This window comes from Mesoplodon densirostris, chromosome 6 (assembly GCF_025265405.1).
Source record: "Mesoplodon densirostris isolate mMesDen1 chromosome 6, mMesDen1 primary haplotype, whole genome shotgun sequence".
NCBI classification, from domain to species: Eukaryota; Metazoa; Chordata; class Mammalia; order Artiodactyla; family Ziphiidae; genus Mesoplodon; species Mesoplodon densirostris.
In genome coordinates, this window is record NC_082666.1 from 77,601,764 (window position 1) to 77,620,380 (window position 18,617).

Genomic DNA, 18,617 nt, shown 5'->3' on the forward strand with positions numbered 1-18,617 from the left:
AGAAGCAAGAAGAACTACAACCCTGCAGCCTGCAGAACAGAAACCACAATCACAGAAAGACAAAATGAGACAGCAGAGGAATATGTCCCAGATGAAGGAACAAGATAAAACCCCAGGAAGAACAACTAAATGAAGTGGAGATAGGCAATCTATCTGAAAGAATTCAGAGTAATGATAGTAAAGATGATTGAAGATCTCAGAAAAAGAATAGAGGCACAGATCTAAATGCTTAACAAAGACCTATGAAAACTAAAGAACAAACAAACAGTGATGAGCAATATAATAACTGAAATGAAAAATACACTAGAAGAAATCAACAGCAGAATAACTGAGGCAGAAAAATGGATAAGTGAGCTGGAAAACAGAATGGTGAAAATGACTGCCACAGAACAGAATAAAGAAAAAAAATGAAAAGAAATGAGGACAGTCTAAGAGACCTCTGGGGACAACATTAACTGCACCAATATTCATATTATACGGGTCCCAGAAGGAAAAGAGAGAAAGACCTGAAAAAATATTTGAAGAGATAATAACTGAAAACTTCCCTAACATGGGAAAGGAAACAGTCACCCAAGTCCAGAAAGTGCAGAGAGTCCCAGGCAGGATAAATCCAAGGAGGAACATGCCGAGACAAACAGTAATCAAATTGACAAAAATCAAAGACAAAAATTATTGAAAGCAACAAGGGAAAAGCAACAAATAACATACAAGGGAATTCACATAAAGTTATCAGCTGATTACTCAGCAGAAACTCTGCAGGCCAGAAGGGAGTGGCGTGATATATTTAAAGTGATGAAAGGGAAGAACCCAGAACCAAGAATACTTTACCCAGCAAGGCTCTCATTCAGATTTGATAAAGAAATCAAAAACTTTACAGACAAGCAAAAGCTAAGAGAATTCAGCACCACCAGATCAGCTTTGCAACAAATTCTAAAGGAACTTCTCTAGGTGGAAAAGAAAAGGCCACAACTAGAAACAAGAAAATTACAGATGGAAAACCTCACCACTAAAGGCAAATATAAAGGCAGGAAATCATTCGCACACAAATATGATATCAAAACTAGCAATTGTGAGAAAAGGAGAGCACAAATGCAGGATACTGGAAATGCATTTGAAATTAACAGACCAGCAACTTAAAACAATCTTGTTTATATACAGACTGCTTTATCAAAACCTCATGGAATATCTACAATAGATACACACAAAAAGAAAAAGCAGTCCAAACACAACACTAAAGTTAGCCACCAAATCACAAGAGAACAGAAGAGGTAGGGAAGAAAAAAAGACTTTGAAAAACAAATCCAAAACAATTAACAAAATGGCAGTAAGAACATTCATATAAATAAAATTACCTTAAATGTAAATGGATTAAATGCTCCAACCAGAAGATACAGACTGGCTGAATGGATACAAAAACAAGACCTGTGTATATGCTGTCTATAAGAGACCCACTTCAGATCTAGGGACGCATGCAGGCTGAAAGCGAGGGGATGGAAAAAGGTATTCCATGCAAATATAAATCAAAAGAAAACTGGAGTAGCAATACTCATATCAGACAAAATAGACTTTAATAAAGACTGTCACAAGAGACAAAGTAGAACACTACATAATGATCAAGGGATCAATCCAAGAAGAAGATATAATGATTGTAAATGTATCTGCACCCAACACAGGAGCACCTCAGTATATAAGGCAAATACTAGCAGACATAAAAGGAGAAATTGACAGTAACACAATAATAGTGGGGAACTTTAACACCCCACTTTCATCCATTGACAGATCGTTCAGACAGAAGATCAATAAAGAAACATAGGCCTTAAATGACACATTAGACCACATGGACTTAATTGATATTTATACAGCATTCCATCCAAAAGCAGCAGAATACACATTCTTTTCAAGGGCATGTGGAACATTCTCCAGGATAGATCACATCTTTGGCTCAAATCAAGCCTCAGTAAATTTAAAATCAAAATCATATCAAGCATCTTTTCTGACCACAATGCTATGAGATTAGAAATCAACTACAAGAAAAAAAAATAAAAAACACAAACACGGGGAGGCTAAACAATATGCTACTAAACAACCAATGGATCACTGAGAAATCAAAGAGGAAATTAAAATATACCTAGAGACAAATGAAACTGAAAGCATGATGGTCCAAAACCTACAGGGTACAGCAAAAGCAGTTCTAAGAGAAGTTTACAGCAATACAATATTACCTCAGGAAAAAAGAAAAATCAAAAACAACCTATCCTTACACCTAAGGCAACTAACGAAGAACAAACAAAACCAAAAGTTAGTAGAAGGAAAGACATCATAAAGACCAGAGCAGAAATGAATGAAATAGAGAGGAAGAAAACAATAGCAAAGATCAATGACACTAAAAGTTGGTTCTTTGAAAAGATAAACAAAGTTGATAAACCTTTAGCCAGACTCATCAAGAAAAAAAGGGAGAGGGCTCAAATCAACAAAACTATAAATGAAAAAGAAGTTACAACAGACACAACAGAAATTCAAAGGATCATAAGAGACTACTACAAGCAACTATATGCCAATAAAATGGACAACCTGGAAGAAATGGACAAATTAGAAAAATACAACCTTCCAAGACTGAACCAGGAAAAAACAGAAAATACAAATAGACCAATTACAAGTACTGAAATTGACAGATTAAAAAAAAAACTTCCAACACACAAAACTCCAGGACCAGATGGCTGCGTGCACAAATTCTATCAAACATTTAGAGAAGAGTTAACATCTATCCTTCTGAAACTATTCCAAAATATTGCAAAGGAAGGAACACTGCCAAACTCATTCTGAGGCCACCATCACCCTGATACTGAAACCAAAGATACCACACACAAAAAAGAAAAGTACAGGCCAATATCATGATGAACACAGACACAAAAATCCTCAACAAAATACTAACAAACCAAATCCAGCAAAACATTAAAAGGATCATACACCATGATCAAGTGGCATTTATCCCATGGATGCAAGGATTTTTCAATATCTGCAAATCAATCAGTGTGATACACCACATCAACAAATTGAAGAATAAAAACCATATGATCATCTCAATAGATGCATAAAAAACTTCTGACAAAATCTGACACCCATGTATGATAAAAACTCTCCAGAAAGTGGGCTTAGAGGGAACTTAACATAATAAAGGCAATATATGAGAAACCTACAGCAAACATCATACTCAATGGTAAAAAGCTGAAAGCATTTCCTCTAAGATCAGGAACAAGACAAGGATGTCCACTCTTGCCACTTTTATTCAACATAATTTTGGAAGTCCCAGCCATGGCAATCGGAGAAGAAAAAGAAATAAGAGGAATCCAAATCGGAAAAGAAGAAGTAAAACTGTCACTGTTTGCAGATGATATGATACTACTCATAGAAAATCCTAAAGATTCTACCAGAAAACTACTAGAGCTCATCAATGAATCTGGTAAAGTTGCAGAATACAAAATTAATACACAGAAATCTGTTGCATTTCTATACACTAACGACAAAAGATGAGAAAGAGAAAGTAAAGAAACAATCCCATTTACCATCGTGTCAAAAAGAATAAAATACCTAGGAATAAACCTACCTGAGGAGGCAAAAGACCTGTACTCCTAAAACTATTGATATAAGATGCTGATGAAAGAAATAAAAAATGACACAAACAGATGGAAAGATATACCATGTTCTTGGACTGGAAGAATCAATATTGTCAAAATGACTATACTACCCAAGGCAGTCTACAGAGTCAATGAAATCCCTATCAAATTACCAATGGCATTTTTCACAGAACTAGAACAAAGAATCTTAAAATTTGTATGGAAGCACAAAAGACCCCAAATAGCCAAAGCAATCTTCAGAGAAAAATGGAGCTGGAGGAATCAGGCACCGTGACTTCAGACTATAGTACAAAGCTACAGTCATTAAAACAGTATGGTACTGGCACAAAGATAAATATAGATCAATGGAAAAGGACAGAAAGCCCAGGAATAAACCCTCACACTTATAGTCAATTACTTTATGACAAAGGAGGCAAGAATATACAATGGAGAAAAGACAGTCTCTTCAATAAGTGGTGCTGGGAAAACTGGACAGCTACATGTAAAAGAATGAAACTAGAACACTAACACCATACACAAAAATAAACTCAAAATGGATTAAAGACCTAAATATAAGGCCCGATACTATAAAAACTCTTAAACAGAAACACAGGCAGAGCACTCTGACATAAATTGCAGCACTATCTTTTTTGATCCACCTCCTAGAGTTATGAAAATAAAAACAAAAATAAACAAATGGGACCTAATGAGACTTAAAAGCTTTTGAACAGCAAAGGAAACCATAAACAAAACAAAAAGACAACCCACAGAATGGGAGAAAATATTTGCAAATGATGTGACCAACAAGGGATTAATCTCCAAAATTTACAAACAGCTAATGTGGCTCAATATCAAAAACAACAAACAACCCAATCAAAAAAATGGGCAGAAAATCTAAATAAATATTCCTCCAAAGAAGACATACATATGGTCAAGAGACACATGAAAAGATGCTCAACACTGCTAATTATTAGAGAAATGCAAATCAAAACTACAATGAGGTATCACCTCACACCTGTCAGAATGGCTATCATCAAAAAGTCTACAAACAATAAATGCTGGAGAGGGTGTGGAGAAAAGGGAACCCTCCTACATTATTGGTGAGAATGTAAATTGGTACAGCCTCTATGGAGAACAATATGGAGATTCCTGAAAAAACTATAAAAACCAGCAGTCCCACTCCCGGGCATATATATGATGAAAAACATGGATGGAAAGGATATATGCACCCCAATATTCACTGCAGCGCTATTTACAATGGCCAAGCCATGGGAGCAACCTAAATGTCCATCAACAGATGAATGGATAAAGAAGATGTAGTACATATATACAATGGAATACTACTCAGCCATTAAAAAGAATGAAATAATACCATTTACAGTGACATGGATGGTAAGTGAAGTAAGTCAAACAGAGAAAGACAAATATCGGATGATATCACTTATATGTGGAATCCAAAAAAATGACACAAATGAAATTATTTGCAAAACAGAAAAACTCACAGACTTAGAGAATGAATTTATGGTTACCAGGGGGGAAGGGTGCAGGGGAGGGATAGATTAGGAGTTTGGGATTGACATGTACCCACTGCCATATTCAAAATAGATAACGAACAAGGATCTACTCTCCAACACAGGGAACTCTGCTCAATGTTCTGTAAAAACCTAAATGGGAAAAGAACTTGAAAAAGAATATATACATGTATATGTATAACTGAATCACTTCGCTGTACACCTAAAACTGACACAACATTGTTAATCAACTATACTCCAATATAAATTTAAAAATTTAAAAAGTAGTATATCCTCCAAAGATAAAAAAGTTCTAATTAAATGCAGATTTAAATATTTTAAAAAAATATTAGGAAATCTCTCATTTCCACCATTTCTGGAAACCTCCTACCTGGAGCCCTCCAAGTTCTGGTCCACCCTGGACTGGCTGCTGCCTTGTCCTGCTACATGGTTGTCATCTCCTCCCCCATCACCCTGAAAACTGCTTTGCCTGTTTCCCCTGTTAGATTGTGTTTCCCAGATCCCATCTTCTTTCTTCAGTTTGATTTACACTCCCATTTTGAGGAAGCAATCCTTTAGTAGCTTCCTGAGAAAAGGTGCTTGGGAGGTAAATTTTCTGGGACTCTGCATAACTGAAAATATCATTTTTCCACCTTCACACTTAACTGGAAATTAGACTGGGTGTAGGCTTCCCAGTTTCCAGTGTTACTTTTGAGGAGTCCATCACCATTTTGATTCCTAATCATTTGTAACCTGTTTTTACCTCTCTGAAAGCATGGAGGATGTTCTCTTTCTACGTTCTGTTCTGAAATTTATGTGGATCTTTTTTAAATTTCATTGTTCTAGGCACCCAATGGAATATTTTTTTTCCTTTTATTTATTTATTTTTTTGTGGTATGTGGGCCTCTCACTGTTGTGGCCTCTCCCGTTGCGGAGCGCAGGCTCTGGATGCACAGGCTCAGCGGCCATGGCTCATGGGCCAAGCTGCTCCATGGCATGCGGGATCTTCCCAGACCGGGTCATGAACCCGTGTCCCCTGCATCGGCACGCAGACTCTCAACCACTGCGCCACCAGGGAAGCCCGGCCAATGGAATCTTTTAATCAGGAAACTCTCATGTCCTTTGTTTCTAGGAAACAGTCTTTCACAATTTCTCACTTTTATCTATGTCCCTACTTCTTTCCATCCATTACCTTAATTATTCTACTTTCTTGAATATTTCCTCTACTTTGTCTTCTAACCTTCCTACTAAAGGATTTAAAAAATTCCTGCTGCCATTTTTTAATTAAAAATTTTGGGGGACTCTGGGAGGGCTCACGCCAGGGAGTGCTTCCCAGAATTTCTGCTGCTGATGTCCTTGCACCCACAGTGAGCCACAACCACCGCCCACCTCTGCAGGATGCCCTCCAGTGCTGGCAGTCCCCTCCACCAGGAAGCCTACACAACCCACTGAACCAACTGTAGCCACTGGAGACAGACACCAAAAACAACAGGAACTACGAACCTGCAGCCTGCAAAAAGGAGACCCAAAACACAGTAAGATAAGCAAAATGAGAAGACAGAAAAACACACAGCAGGTGAAGGAGCAAGATAAAAACCCACCAGACCTAACAAATGAATAGGAAATAGGCAGTCTACCTGAAAAAGAATTCAGAATAATGATAGTAAACCTGATCCAAAATCTTGGAAATAGAATAGAGAAAATGCAAGACACAAGCAACAATGAACAACACAATAAATGAATTTAAAAATACTCTAGATGGGATCAGTAGCAGAATAACTGAGGCAGAAGAATGGATAAGTGACGTGGAAGATAAAATAGTGGAAATAACTACTGCAGAGCAGAATAAAGAAAAAAGAATGAAAAGAACTGAGGACAGTCTCAGAGACCTCTGGGACAACACTAAATGCACCAACGTTCAAACTACAGGGGTTCCAGAAGAAGAAGAGAAATAGAAAGTGACTGAGAAAATATTTGAAGAGATTATAGTTGAAAACTTCCCTAATATGGGAAAGGAAATATTTAATCAAGTCCAGGAAGCACAGAGAGTCCCATACAGGACAAATCCAAGGAGAAACATGCCAAGACATATATTAATCAAACTGTCAAAAATTAAATACAAAGAAAACATATTAAAAGCAGCAAGGGAAAAACAACAAATAACACACAAGGGAATCCCCATAAGGTTAACAGCTGATCTTTCAGAAGAAACTCTACAAGCCAGAAGGGACTGGCAGGACATATTTAAAGTGATGAAGGATTAAAACCTGCAACCAAGATTACTCTACCCAGCAAGGATCTCATTCAGATTTGATGGAGGAATTAAAACCTTTACAGACAAGCAAAAGCTGAGAGAGTTCAGCACCACCAAACCAGCTTTACAACAAATGCTAAAGGAACTTCTCTAGGCAAGAAACACAAGAAAAGGAAAAGACCTACAATAACAAACCCAAAACAATTAAGGAAATGGGAATAGGAACATACATATCGATAATTACCTTAAATGTAAATGGACTAAATGCTCCCACCAAAGGACACAGATTGGCTGAATGGATACAAAAACAAGACCCATATATATGCTGTCTACAAGAGACCCACTTCAGACCTAGAGACACATACAGACTGAAAGTAAGGGGATGGAAAAAGATATTCCATGCAAATGAAAACCAAAAGAAAGCTGGAGTAGCAATTCTCATATCAGACAAAATAGACTTTAAAATAAAGACTATTAGAAGAGACAAAGAAGGACACTACATAACGATCAAGGGATCGATCCAAGAAGAAGATACAACAATTGTAAATATTTATGCACCTAACATAGGAGCACCTCAATACATAAGGCAAATTCTAACAGCCATAAAAGGGGAAATCGACAATAACATATTCATACTAGGGGACTTTAACACCCAACTTTCACCAATGGACAGATCATTCAAAATGAAAATAAATAAGGAAACACAAGCTTTAAATGATACATTAAACATGATGGACTTAATTGATATTTATAGGACATTCCATCGAAAAACAACAGAATACACATTTTTCTCAAGAGCTCATGGAACATTCTCCAGGATAGATCATATATTGGGTCACAAATCAAGCCTTGGTAAATTTAAGAAAATTGAAATTGTATCAAGTATCTTTTCCTACCACAATGCTATAAGACTAGATATCAATTACAGGAAAAGATCTGTAAAAAATACAAACACATGGAGGCTAAACAATACATTACTTAATAACGAAGTGATCACTGAAGAAATCAAAGAGGAAATCAAAAAATACCTAGAAACAAATGACAATGGAGACACGACGACCCAAAACCTATGGGATGCAGCAAAAGCAGTTCAAAGAGGGGAGTTTACAGCAATACAATCCTACATTAAGAAACAGGAAATATCTCGAATAAACAATCTGCCCTTGAACCTAAAGCAATTAGAGGAAGAAGAACCAAAAACCCCCCAAAGTTAGCAGAAGGAAAGAAATCATAAAAATCAGATAAGAAATAAATGAAAAAGAAATGAAGGAAATGATAGCAAAGATCAATAAAACTAAAAGCTGGTTCTTTAAGAAGATAAACAAGATTGATAAACCATTAGCCAGACTCATCAAGAAAAAACGGGAGAAGACTCAAATCAGTAGAATTAGAAATGAAAAAGGAGAAGTAACAACTGACACTGCAGAAATACAAAAGATCATGAGAGATTACTACAAGCAACTCTATGCCAATAAAATGGACAACGTGGAAGAAATGGACAAATTCTTAGAAATGCACAACCTGCCAAGACTGAACCAGGAAGAAATAGAAAATATGAACAGACCAATCACAAGCACTGCAATTGAAACTGTGATTAAAAATCTTCCAACAATCAAAAGCCCAGGACCAGATGGCTGCACAGGCGAATTCCATCAAACATTTAGAGAAGAGTTAACACCTATCCTTCTCAAACTCTTCCAAAATATACCAGAGGGAGGAACACTCTCAAACTCATTCCACGAGGCCACCGTCACCCTGATACCAAAACCAGACAAAGACGTCACAAAGAAAGAAAACTACAGGCCAATATCACTGATGAACATAGATGCAAAAATCCATAGCAAAATACCAGCAAACAGAATCCAACAGCACATTAAAAGGATCATACACCATGATCAAGTGGGGTTTATTCCAGGAATGCAAGGATTCTTCAATATACGCAAATCAATCAATGTGATACACCATATTAACAAATTGAAGGAGAAAAACCATATGATCATCTCAATAGATGCAGAGAAAGCTTTTGACAAAATTCAACACCCATTTATGATAAAAACTCTGCACAAAGTAGGCATAGAGGGAACTTTCCTCAACATAATAAAGGCCATATATGACAAATCCACTGCCAACATCATTCTCAATGGTGAAAAACTGAAAGCACTTCCACTAAGATCAGGAACAAGACAAGGTTGCCCACTTTCACCACTCTTATTCAACATAGTTTTGGAAGTTTTAGCCACAGCAATCAGAGAAGAAAGGGAAATAAAAGGAATCCAAATTGGAAAAGAAGAAGTAAAGCTGTCACTGTTTCAGATGACATGATACTATACATAGAGAATCCTAAAGATGCTACCAGAAAACTACTAGAGCTAATCAATGAATTTGGTAAAGTAGCAGGATACAAAATTAATGCACAGGAATCTCTGGCATTCCTATACACTAATGATGAAAAATCTGAAAGTGAAATCAAGAAAACACTCCCATTTACCATTGTAACAAAAAGAATAAAATATCTAGGAATAAACCTACCTATGGAGATAAAAGACCTGTATGCAGAAAATTAAAAGACACTGATGAAAGAAATTAAAGATGACACAAATAGATGGAGAGCTATACCATGTTCTTGGATTGGAAGAATCAACATTGTGAAAATGACTCTACTACCCAAAGCAATCTACAGATTCAATGCAATCCCTATCAAACTACCACTGGCATTTTTCACAGAACTAGAACAAAAAAATTCACAATTTGTATGGAAACACAAAAGACCCCGAATAGCCAAAGCAATCTTGAGAACGAAAAACGGTGCTGGAGGAATCAGGCTCCCTGACTTCAGACTATACTACAAAGCTACAGTAATCAAGACAGTATGGTACTGTCACAAAAACAGAAAGATAGATCAATGGAACAGGATAGAAAGCCCAGAGATAAACCTATGCACATTTGGTCACCTTGTCTTTGATAAAGGAGGCAGGAATGTACAGTGGAGAAAAGACAGCCTCTTCAGTAAGTGGTGCTGGGAAAACTGGACGGGGACATGTAAAAGTATGAGGTTAGGTCACTCCCTAACACCATACACAAAAATAAGCTCAAAATGGATTAAAGACCTAAATGTAAGGCCCCAAACTATCAAACTCTTAGAGGAAAACATAGGCAGAACACTCTATGACATAAATCACAGCAAGACCCTTTTTGACCCACCTCCTAGAGAAATGGAAATAAAAAGAAAAATAAACAAATGGGACCTAATGAAGCTTCAAAGCTTTTGCACAGCAAAGGAAACCATAAACAAGACCAAAAGACAACCCTCAGAATGGGAGAGAATATTTGCAAATGAAGCAACTGACAAAGGATTAATCTCCAAAATTTATAAGCAGCTCATGCAGCTCAATAGCAAAAAAAAAAAAACAAACAACCCAATCCAAAAATGGGCAGAAGACCTAAATAGACATTTGTCTAAAGAAGATATACAGAATGCCAACAAACACATGAAAGAATGCTCAACATCATTAATCATTAGAGAAATGCAAATCAAAACTACAATGAGATATCATCTCACACCAGTCAGAATGGCCATCATCAAAAAATTTAGAAACAATAAATGCTGGAGAGGGTGTGGAGAAAAGGGAACACTCTTGCACTGCTGGTGAGAATGTGAATTGGTACAGCCACTATGGAGAACAGTATGGAGGTTCCTTAAAAAACTAAAAATAGAACTACCATATGATCCAGCAATCCCACTACTAGGCATATACCCTGAGAAAACCATAATTCAAAAAGAGACATGTACCAAAATGTTCATTGCAGCTCTATTCACAATAGCCCGGAGCTGGAAACAACCTAAGTGTCCATCATCGGATGAATGGATAAAGAAGATGTGGCACATATATACAATGGAATATTACTCAGCCATAAAAAGAAACGAAACTGAGCTATTTGTAATGAGGTGGATAGACCTAGAGTCTGTCATACAGAGTGAAGTAAGTCAGAAAGAGAAAGACAAATACCGTATGCTAACACATATATATGGAATATAAGAAAAAAAAATGTCATGAAGAACCTAGGGGTAAAACGGGAATAAAGACACAGACCTACTTGAGAATGGACTTGAGGATATGGGGAGGGGGAAGGGTAAGCTGTGACAAAGCGAAAGAGAGGCATGGACATATATACACTACCAAACGTAGGCTAGATAGATAGTGGGAAGCAGCTGCAGAGCACAGGGAGATCAGCTCGGTGCTTTGTGACTGCCTGGAGGGGAGGGATGGGGAGGGTGGGAGGGAGGGAGATGCATGAGGGAGGGGATGTGGGAACAGATGTATATGTATGACTGATTCACTTTGTTATAAAGCAGAAACTAATAAAAAAAATGGGAAAAAAGAAAAAAAATAAAATAAAATAAAGTAGATGAAAAAAAAAAAAAAAAAAAGAGATGTTCGTCAAATGTCCAGAGATCCTTGGATATCCACTCATATTTAACAGTGGGTCCCAAAAAGCCTGTTGGAAGATCCATGAGCAGCAGTAACCTTCATTGCATGGTGATCAGGTAGGGAACCAGATTTTATGCTGGAAAAGCCCCAAACATGAGTAACTGTAGGTACCTACTCTTGGGTCTTGCTGTTTCCTCAGAGAGGAATATTCTAATCTCCGGCTGGGGCTGGGGGCTGGGAGCGGGTAGGTTCTAAGCCTGATGGCTAAGAATTCCAAGGCTTTCTCAGAGTCTCACTGCTTAGTGGGTCCTGTGTTCCATAAGGCACCCCTTATCCCCCTTTTCAGCTGTGGCTAGTTCCAGCACTTCTCTGGTTCACCCTCTCTTTACAGTAAACCTCCCACCTTCTGTGGGGGGTGGAGGAGAAGTGGAAACTTGGTGGCATGGGCTGGAGAAGGGATTTGGAGTCTAATTTCTCCTGTGACACACCTTCAAACAATCCTCTTTTCTTTTTCAGCCATACTCCTGCCATCGGAGGTATCTGGTGTCTCAAATTCCTTAGCCTTTCTTGGGGGTCCACGGCACAAATCCTCACAGACACTTCACAGAGTAGGGAACACAGAAACCTCATCAGTGTATGAGTGAGAATCGATCAGGCTGTGCTGTGGCAACAAACCACCCCAAATCCCCGAGGCTTAAAACAGCAAAGGTTGCTTCCTCTCTCACACTACATGTCCACAGGGGTAGGAGAGAGCCCGGCTCATCACGGTCCCTTGGGACTCATATGGACAGAGGCTCTGCCATCCTGTGACACCGCCATCTTAGCTTCAGGGGAAGAAGGCGCTCTGAGCTGCTCCTGCCTAGAAGCAACATCACATTTCACTGCTCCCATTTCACTGGCCTTGTCTTGCTCCTAGGGGATGAGGAGGTGCAGTGCAGTCATCCCTGGGCTTGAAAGCAGAGGACAACTGGCAAGATGGGGGAGGGGCACTAATGTCTATCACAGCCAGTCACCACTATGGTGTTCCAAAATTTTGTTGTTCTCATCTGCTGCTGTTTCCTCTGTCTCCCGGTGATTGTGGCTTTACGTATTTTTATTATTTTACTGTCATTTTAGTGTAGCTTTTTTTCCCCGAATTTTGTTTTATTTACTTATTTTTAAACAGCAGGTTCTTATTAGTTATCCATTTTATACATATTAGTGTATGTATGTTTAGTGTAGCTTAAAGAGAGAGCAGTGATAAAGACCAATTCAAAGTGTACAATACACCACTCCAAGTAGCCAAAACCCTCCCATTACGCTGTGTGCTTGCTCCCATCCATCTCTCTGATTCCACCCCCGCTCTGTTCTCTACTCAGAGTGAGTTTGTTGCCTAAAGAGAGACGGGTAGGCTGCGGAACTTTTCAGAACGGGTCATTCATTAATAATACTTTTCAAGAAGGGGGCTGGGTGGTAGTTTTCAAACATACATCTAGAAAAGAGCCTTGACTAGAAGCAAAGCATTTATAAATACTTTTTTCAGAAAACAATTATATTCACTCACTGCTGAGCATCTAGTCTGCGTTCAATAACTCCTTGCTAACGAGCAATCCCATTTTCGCATTCTGTAGGACTCACTTGCAAACAGATGCCAGTTTCCTCCAAGTATGAGAAAAATGCTAAAGTTCTGAGTGAATTAAAAGTGGTGTTTAGAGCAGATTTAGCTATCAGCAGATATCTCTGGCAAGTAGTAGTACAGGTGGTTTTTATTACCATCTATTTGCATCACTGTAGTTTCTGATGTTGCTATTTTGACAACGCGCTGCTTCTGTAACAAGAATTCCAGGGCCCCTTTTCCAGGCCAGTTGACCAAAACCACAGTGGGAGAGCCCCTTCCATGAAACCACACCTGTGGTTTAGGTCTAGGTCTCTAATTAGCTAGGTCTCTAATCCATAGAGCTAACATGGGGAAACTACCCAGATGATACTTGTCCTTTAAATCAGTGGTTCTTAATTTTTTACATACTCAAGAATCACAGGGAGAATTTACAAAACAAAAGCAAATAAGGAAAACAAACCTAATGAACAAAACCCCAGATCACTGGACCCCATCTTAGGTATTCTGGTTTGGAAAAGAAAGGTAGTAATTTGTATTTTTAACAAGTACCTTCCAGAAAGACTTCAGGCCACATGGCTTTTAATAGTGCTTTTCCATTTTCTACAACAGTATACATGGAATGAGCATTCAGTAAATATTTTTTGATGCCGAGGAAGAACTCCACAGAATGTATGTATTTCCCCCCCATGATACCATCAAAGAGGTAGCAAATGAAGGTCTTTCCTATAAATGTGGCATGACAGATGAAATGCAACCCACAAATTCAAATGGCTTAAAGACAACTGGTGGAATATTTTAAAGCACAGGTTTTGGGGTTTGCTTTGTATTAACTATTCATAACCCAGAAAGCCCTACTAACCGATTTCTTAGTGTCAAGTTGAATTTCTGACTGGATGGGTTTCTAAAGCATCACCCAATATTCTGGAATCAATTCTACCTCCTGAATGAAACATCTTGCAAGAGGGTTAAGCTGTTTTCCTAGTTCAAATGGATAAAAGCAAGCCTCCAGCCCCAGTGGAGGCTGGGTGATCAGTTCATCGTGAAGCTGCAGGAACCAGGTGGTTAAGCTAGTAGTTTCATGGAGCTGGTACAGGTGAGAGAGCTGAAGGAAGAGGCCAGCATCTGGACCGAATGCTCCTGCATCTTTTTCTCGGATGGCTTTCCAAGTTTCTAAAAAGGATGTAGAACGCGGCCTCTTGACATCTCCCTACTTTTAAAAACCTGCTCCATTTCCACTACCTTTGCGAAATACTTGCTGCACTCCATCCCTCCAAGCCAGAAGGAACCTGGAGGCAAAGGGAGGTCACCGACAATTCTGCACGTGAGCTCACCTATTTTTAACTGTTTGACTGTGAAGCCTGGAAAGCAGAGGGAGACACCAAGCATGCTAAACTAACTGACCCAATGCCGCCCCCTGGCTGGGAGGATGCAGATCCCTTCCCAACCCATTTCCAACCTTGCCTTAAAGGTGCCCGCGATTTAATCAGCTAACAGCCAATGCTGACTGTTACTAAAAGAGCAGGCGAATGATACCTTTCTGACCTGCAGAGCCCTTTACCTATTTAAGTAAAATGAACAAACAGCTTCCAATAATTATTTCTCACTCCAAAAGATATACCGAGAAATAGGCTGGTGCAATCATAAAATGCAGAATTAAATGAAACCGAATTTAACCACTTGATCCTTCTTTTACTCCAAGATCGCATTTTAAATGAAAGTGCTTAAAAATTATTCAAGAGAATGGAAAAGTGAGAGTCAGAGGAGAAAGAGAATCTTTAGAGCAAGGTAGTTGGGGTAAAGGTTAGCCTTCTTGATTTATTTTGAATAGACTGTGACACTCAAGCTTGCCGAGTTATCAAATTTCTTAGATATTTCAAACTCGGAAAATAAAATGCAGACAGGGCAGCAATAGCTTTCTGTAGCTCTTCACAAGAAAGTATATTTCAGTTCAAAAACATGTCTTTTGTGAGGTGAGAAGGACACTCTGGTACCACCAGAGATGAAAACCAAGCCCCTCCTGAAAGTCACAGTGAAAAAAGTGCAGACACCCCCGAAAGGGCCCAGAAGGATTTCCTTGATTTCCTCCAAAGAGGCCACACTATCCATCCCAAACTTTTTTTTTTTTTTTTTTTTTTTTTTTTTTTTTTTTTTTGCGGTAAGCTGGCCTCTCCCGTTGCGGAGCACAGGCTCTGGACGCGCAGGCTCAGCGGCCATGGCTCACGGGCCCAGCCGCTCCGCGGCATGTGGGATCTTCCCAGACCGGGGCACGAACCCGTGTCCCCTGCATCGGCAGGTGGACTCTCAACCACTGTGCCACCAGGGAAGCCCCCAGCCCAAACTTTTAAGGGGTTGATTTAAGACAGTGGTTCTCAAATTGTGGTCCTGGGACCAACAGCATTAACATCACCTGGGAACTTATTAGTAACAACGTTGATTTTCACCTGAGCCCGAGATCCTGGAAAACAGCAAAGGTTAAGGGCTCCCCTTCCCTCGTTTTGTGATCTGGAAATGGCTTAGGCAAAGAACCTACCTTCCCATTAGACTTGAGTAGCTCACAGGTGCTCCCTTGTTTACCTATGACAAGGCTAAACACAGACCCTCCAAATTTATATTCTTTGCCTGACAAATGGTTAGTTGAACTGCTGATTAATCAAGACAAAATGCTTATTAACCAGCCTTTGATTAAGCTCCTAGCCTTCTTTCAGGTCCCTGAACTTTGGCCAGCTTACCACCCCTACTCAACAGCTCCTCCTGGGAATAGGCTGGTGTCAGGTTAAAACACTCTCTCATGGGCAATGCGTTCAAGCCATGCTTCATCCCACTTCCTCACACCTTGTTCTTCCAAGGCTTGTTTACTCCTCCCTCCAAAAGAACCCCCTTTGTGCCTAACTCTAGAGACGCTTGCAGATCTTACAGAGGTTCTGCTACTGCAACAGTTCCCCTTCCCCTGTTACAATAGGGCCTTTCCCCTTTGCAATAATGCTTTCCAATAAAGCCTCTCCTTACTCAATCCAGACTTGTTTTTTATTTGACGTTAGAAATACAAATTCTCAGGCCCCGCCCCATACCTTCTAAGTGGGAAACTAGGGGATGGGAAGCGGTGCGCCTGGAAATCAATTTCTGAACAAGTGCTCCAGGAACAGTTTGAGAACCACTGATTTACGGCAACCTCTCAACACTTAACTCCCTCCCACCTGTGTTTCACTCAGGCGCACTTAAGCACAAACTGTTTCTGAGCATCCCCACAGATCGTTTCTCTCAAGTCATTTCTCAATGACAAACGATGCCACCGAGGGCCCGTCTCCCCTCCCAGCCACGCGTGGCGCTGAGCGGGCCTGAACCCGCACATACTTACATCTCCATCCACCGGCCTCTGGTCGTCACAATCCCTAGTGGGACTAATATCCTGGCGCATGACCCAGATGGGCTCTTTGGGCTCGTCGGGGGTATAAGGCGAACGTATGGTCCTGGTTTTCACCTCCTCGATGGCCTCTTTGATGTCCTTGATGGCCAGCGAAATGGCATCCCTCTTCTCCTTGCTGTACCGCTGCACCGCCTCGCCGCCAGCCACCCTCTGCTGCCCCGCCGGCGCCTGCAGCCCGGGGCTGTCCGGGCGGCCCCCGCCCGGTGTGGGGGGGCGCTCCAGGTCCTGCTCGGCCTCGGGCATGTCCTCAGCCGCCTTGTCGAGGCTCTGCGAGCTCATGCTCTGCTTGACCTCGGCCACGATCTGGTCGATGTCCTCTTCCTGCTCGTAGCTGTCCATGCGCGGGTAGGGCGCGAACTCGGCCTCCTTCTCGGGGCTGTCGGACTCGCCGTCGGAGCGCTCGTCATAGTGGTGCAGCCGCGCGCCCAGGGCCTCCTGGCGGTAGGCGGCCGCCTCGTCTCGCTCCTGCTCGTACAGCCGCAGGCCGTCGCGCGCGTCCAGCTCGGGTGCGTCCCCGATTTCCTCGTACACGTGCTCCTGGAGGCCCCCGTAGTCGGCGTAGGGCTCGGCATAGGGCTCGTCCTCGCCGCGGTGGAAGAGCCGGTGCGTGTAGACGTAGCCCGAGTAGGCAGCGTTCATGGCCTCCTCGTGCTCCAGCGAGTGGAAGTGCAAGTGGTTGGGCAGCGCGCGGCGGTGCGTGGCCTCGGCGTGCTCGGCCTCCGCCTGCTCCGTGTACTCCTCGGCCTCGGGCCGGTACTGCACTGCGTACGCGCTCTCGTCCTCGGGGTCCTGCGCGCGCTCGGCGTCGTAGACGTCGCGCGCTGCGGCGATCACGTCGCCCTCGGCCGTGTCCGTGTGGTTGTGGAAGCCGCTCTCCGTGCTGGCGGAACGCGCCAGGCACTCCCCGCGCTCCTCCTCCTCCTGCTGCTGCTGCTGCTGCGGCCCGGGCTGGGCGCGGAGGTCCTCGACGGCGCGCCCGCGCGGGGGGCGGCCCGCATAGTGCTGCTGCTGCTCCTCCTCCACCTCCGGGTGCTCCAGGTCGGCCTCCACCGACTCGTTCACCTCCCCGCCTGCCGCCTCGTCCGTCACCTCCACCTCCGCGGCCCCCTCCAAGTGGTTCATGGTGGGCGTCGGCGACGGCTGGGAGAGGGGCTGGGCCGGCTCACTGCGCTCTCATTCTGCTCCACCCGGCTGGAAAAACAAGAAGGGGGAGGGGCTATTACGTGGTTCAGATTGTAGTCAGGAGCTGAGTACCAAGCTACCATAAAAACAGCTGTTATCGATCCCATCTGAATCTCGGTCAATTAAAAAGTGATTGCAAATTTAAGCTCAGTCTGAGAGCACGTAGTTCATCTTCTTCGTAGCATGTGTCGTAATTTGTAATTACATATCTCCTGAGTAATTGCTTACTGGCTTTCTCCCTTCCCCACCCCTCAGACTGAGAGCCTCTTGAGCCTTTAGTTCCCCACCACGCTTACTATTCAGGTTCTGTTTCTGATGCATGTGAATAGAGAGTACTACCAAACTGAATGAGACAATTGACACATTTTCCATCTGCTGAGGGATAAATCTAAGAAACGATTTTTAAAATAAGTTTCAAGGGAAAAAATAATCTTGGAATGTTCTGAATCGGTTGCTGTCAATACAAATTCGCAGCCATTCTGGGGGAGGCTGTCAACCATCAATGGGTTCTCGTCCTGGCACTGCTGGCTCTGTTGCCTCCGGTTAAGTGGCTCAATTTTCCGGACCTCCACCATGAGACTGGACTCATTTCCTACAGCAGGATG

The 18,617-nt window shown here is 41.5% G+C and overlaps 1 protein-coding gene across 2 annotated transcripts in view; it reads right to left on the reverse strand.

The window, feature by feature from the left end:
• The window catches only part of APBA1 (amyloid beta precursor protein binding family A member 1), a 77,001-nt gene extending 59,021 nt beyond the window's left edge, over nt 1–17,980 (reverse strand). For both annotated transcript variants that reach the window (XM_060100853.1, XM_060100852.1), the window contains exon 1: nt 16,762–17,980. In XM_060100853.1, coding sequence (XP_059956836.1) covers nt 16,762–17,952 — 1,191 coding nt within the window. In that variant the 5' untranslated portion in view covers nt 17,953–17,980. The remainder of the gene's footprint in view (nt 1–16,761) is intronic.
• Nucleotides 17,981–18,617: the final 637 nt, after the last annotated feature.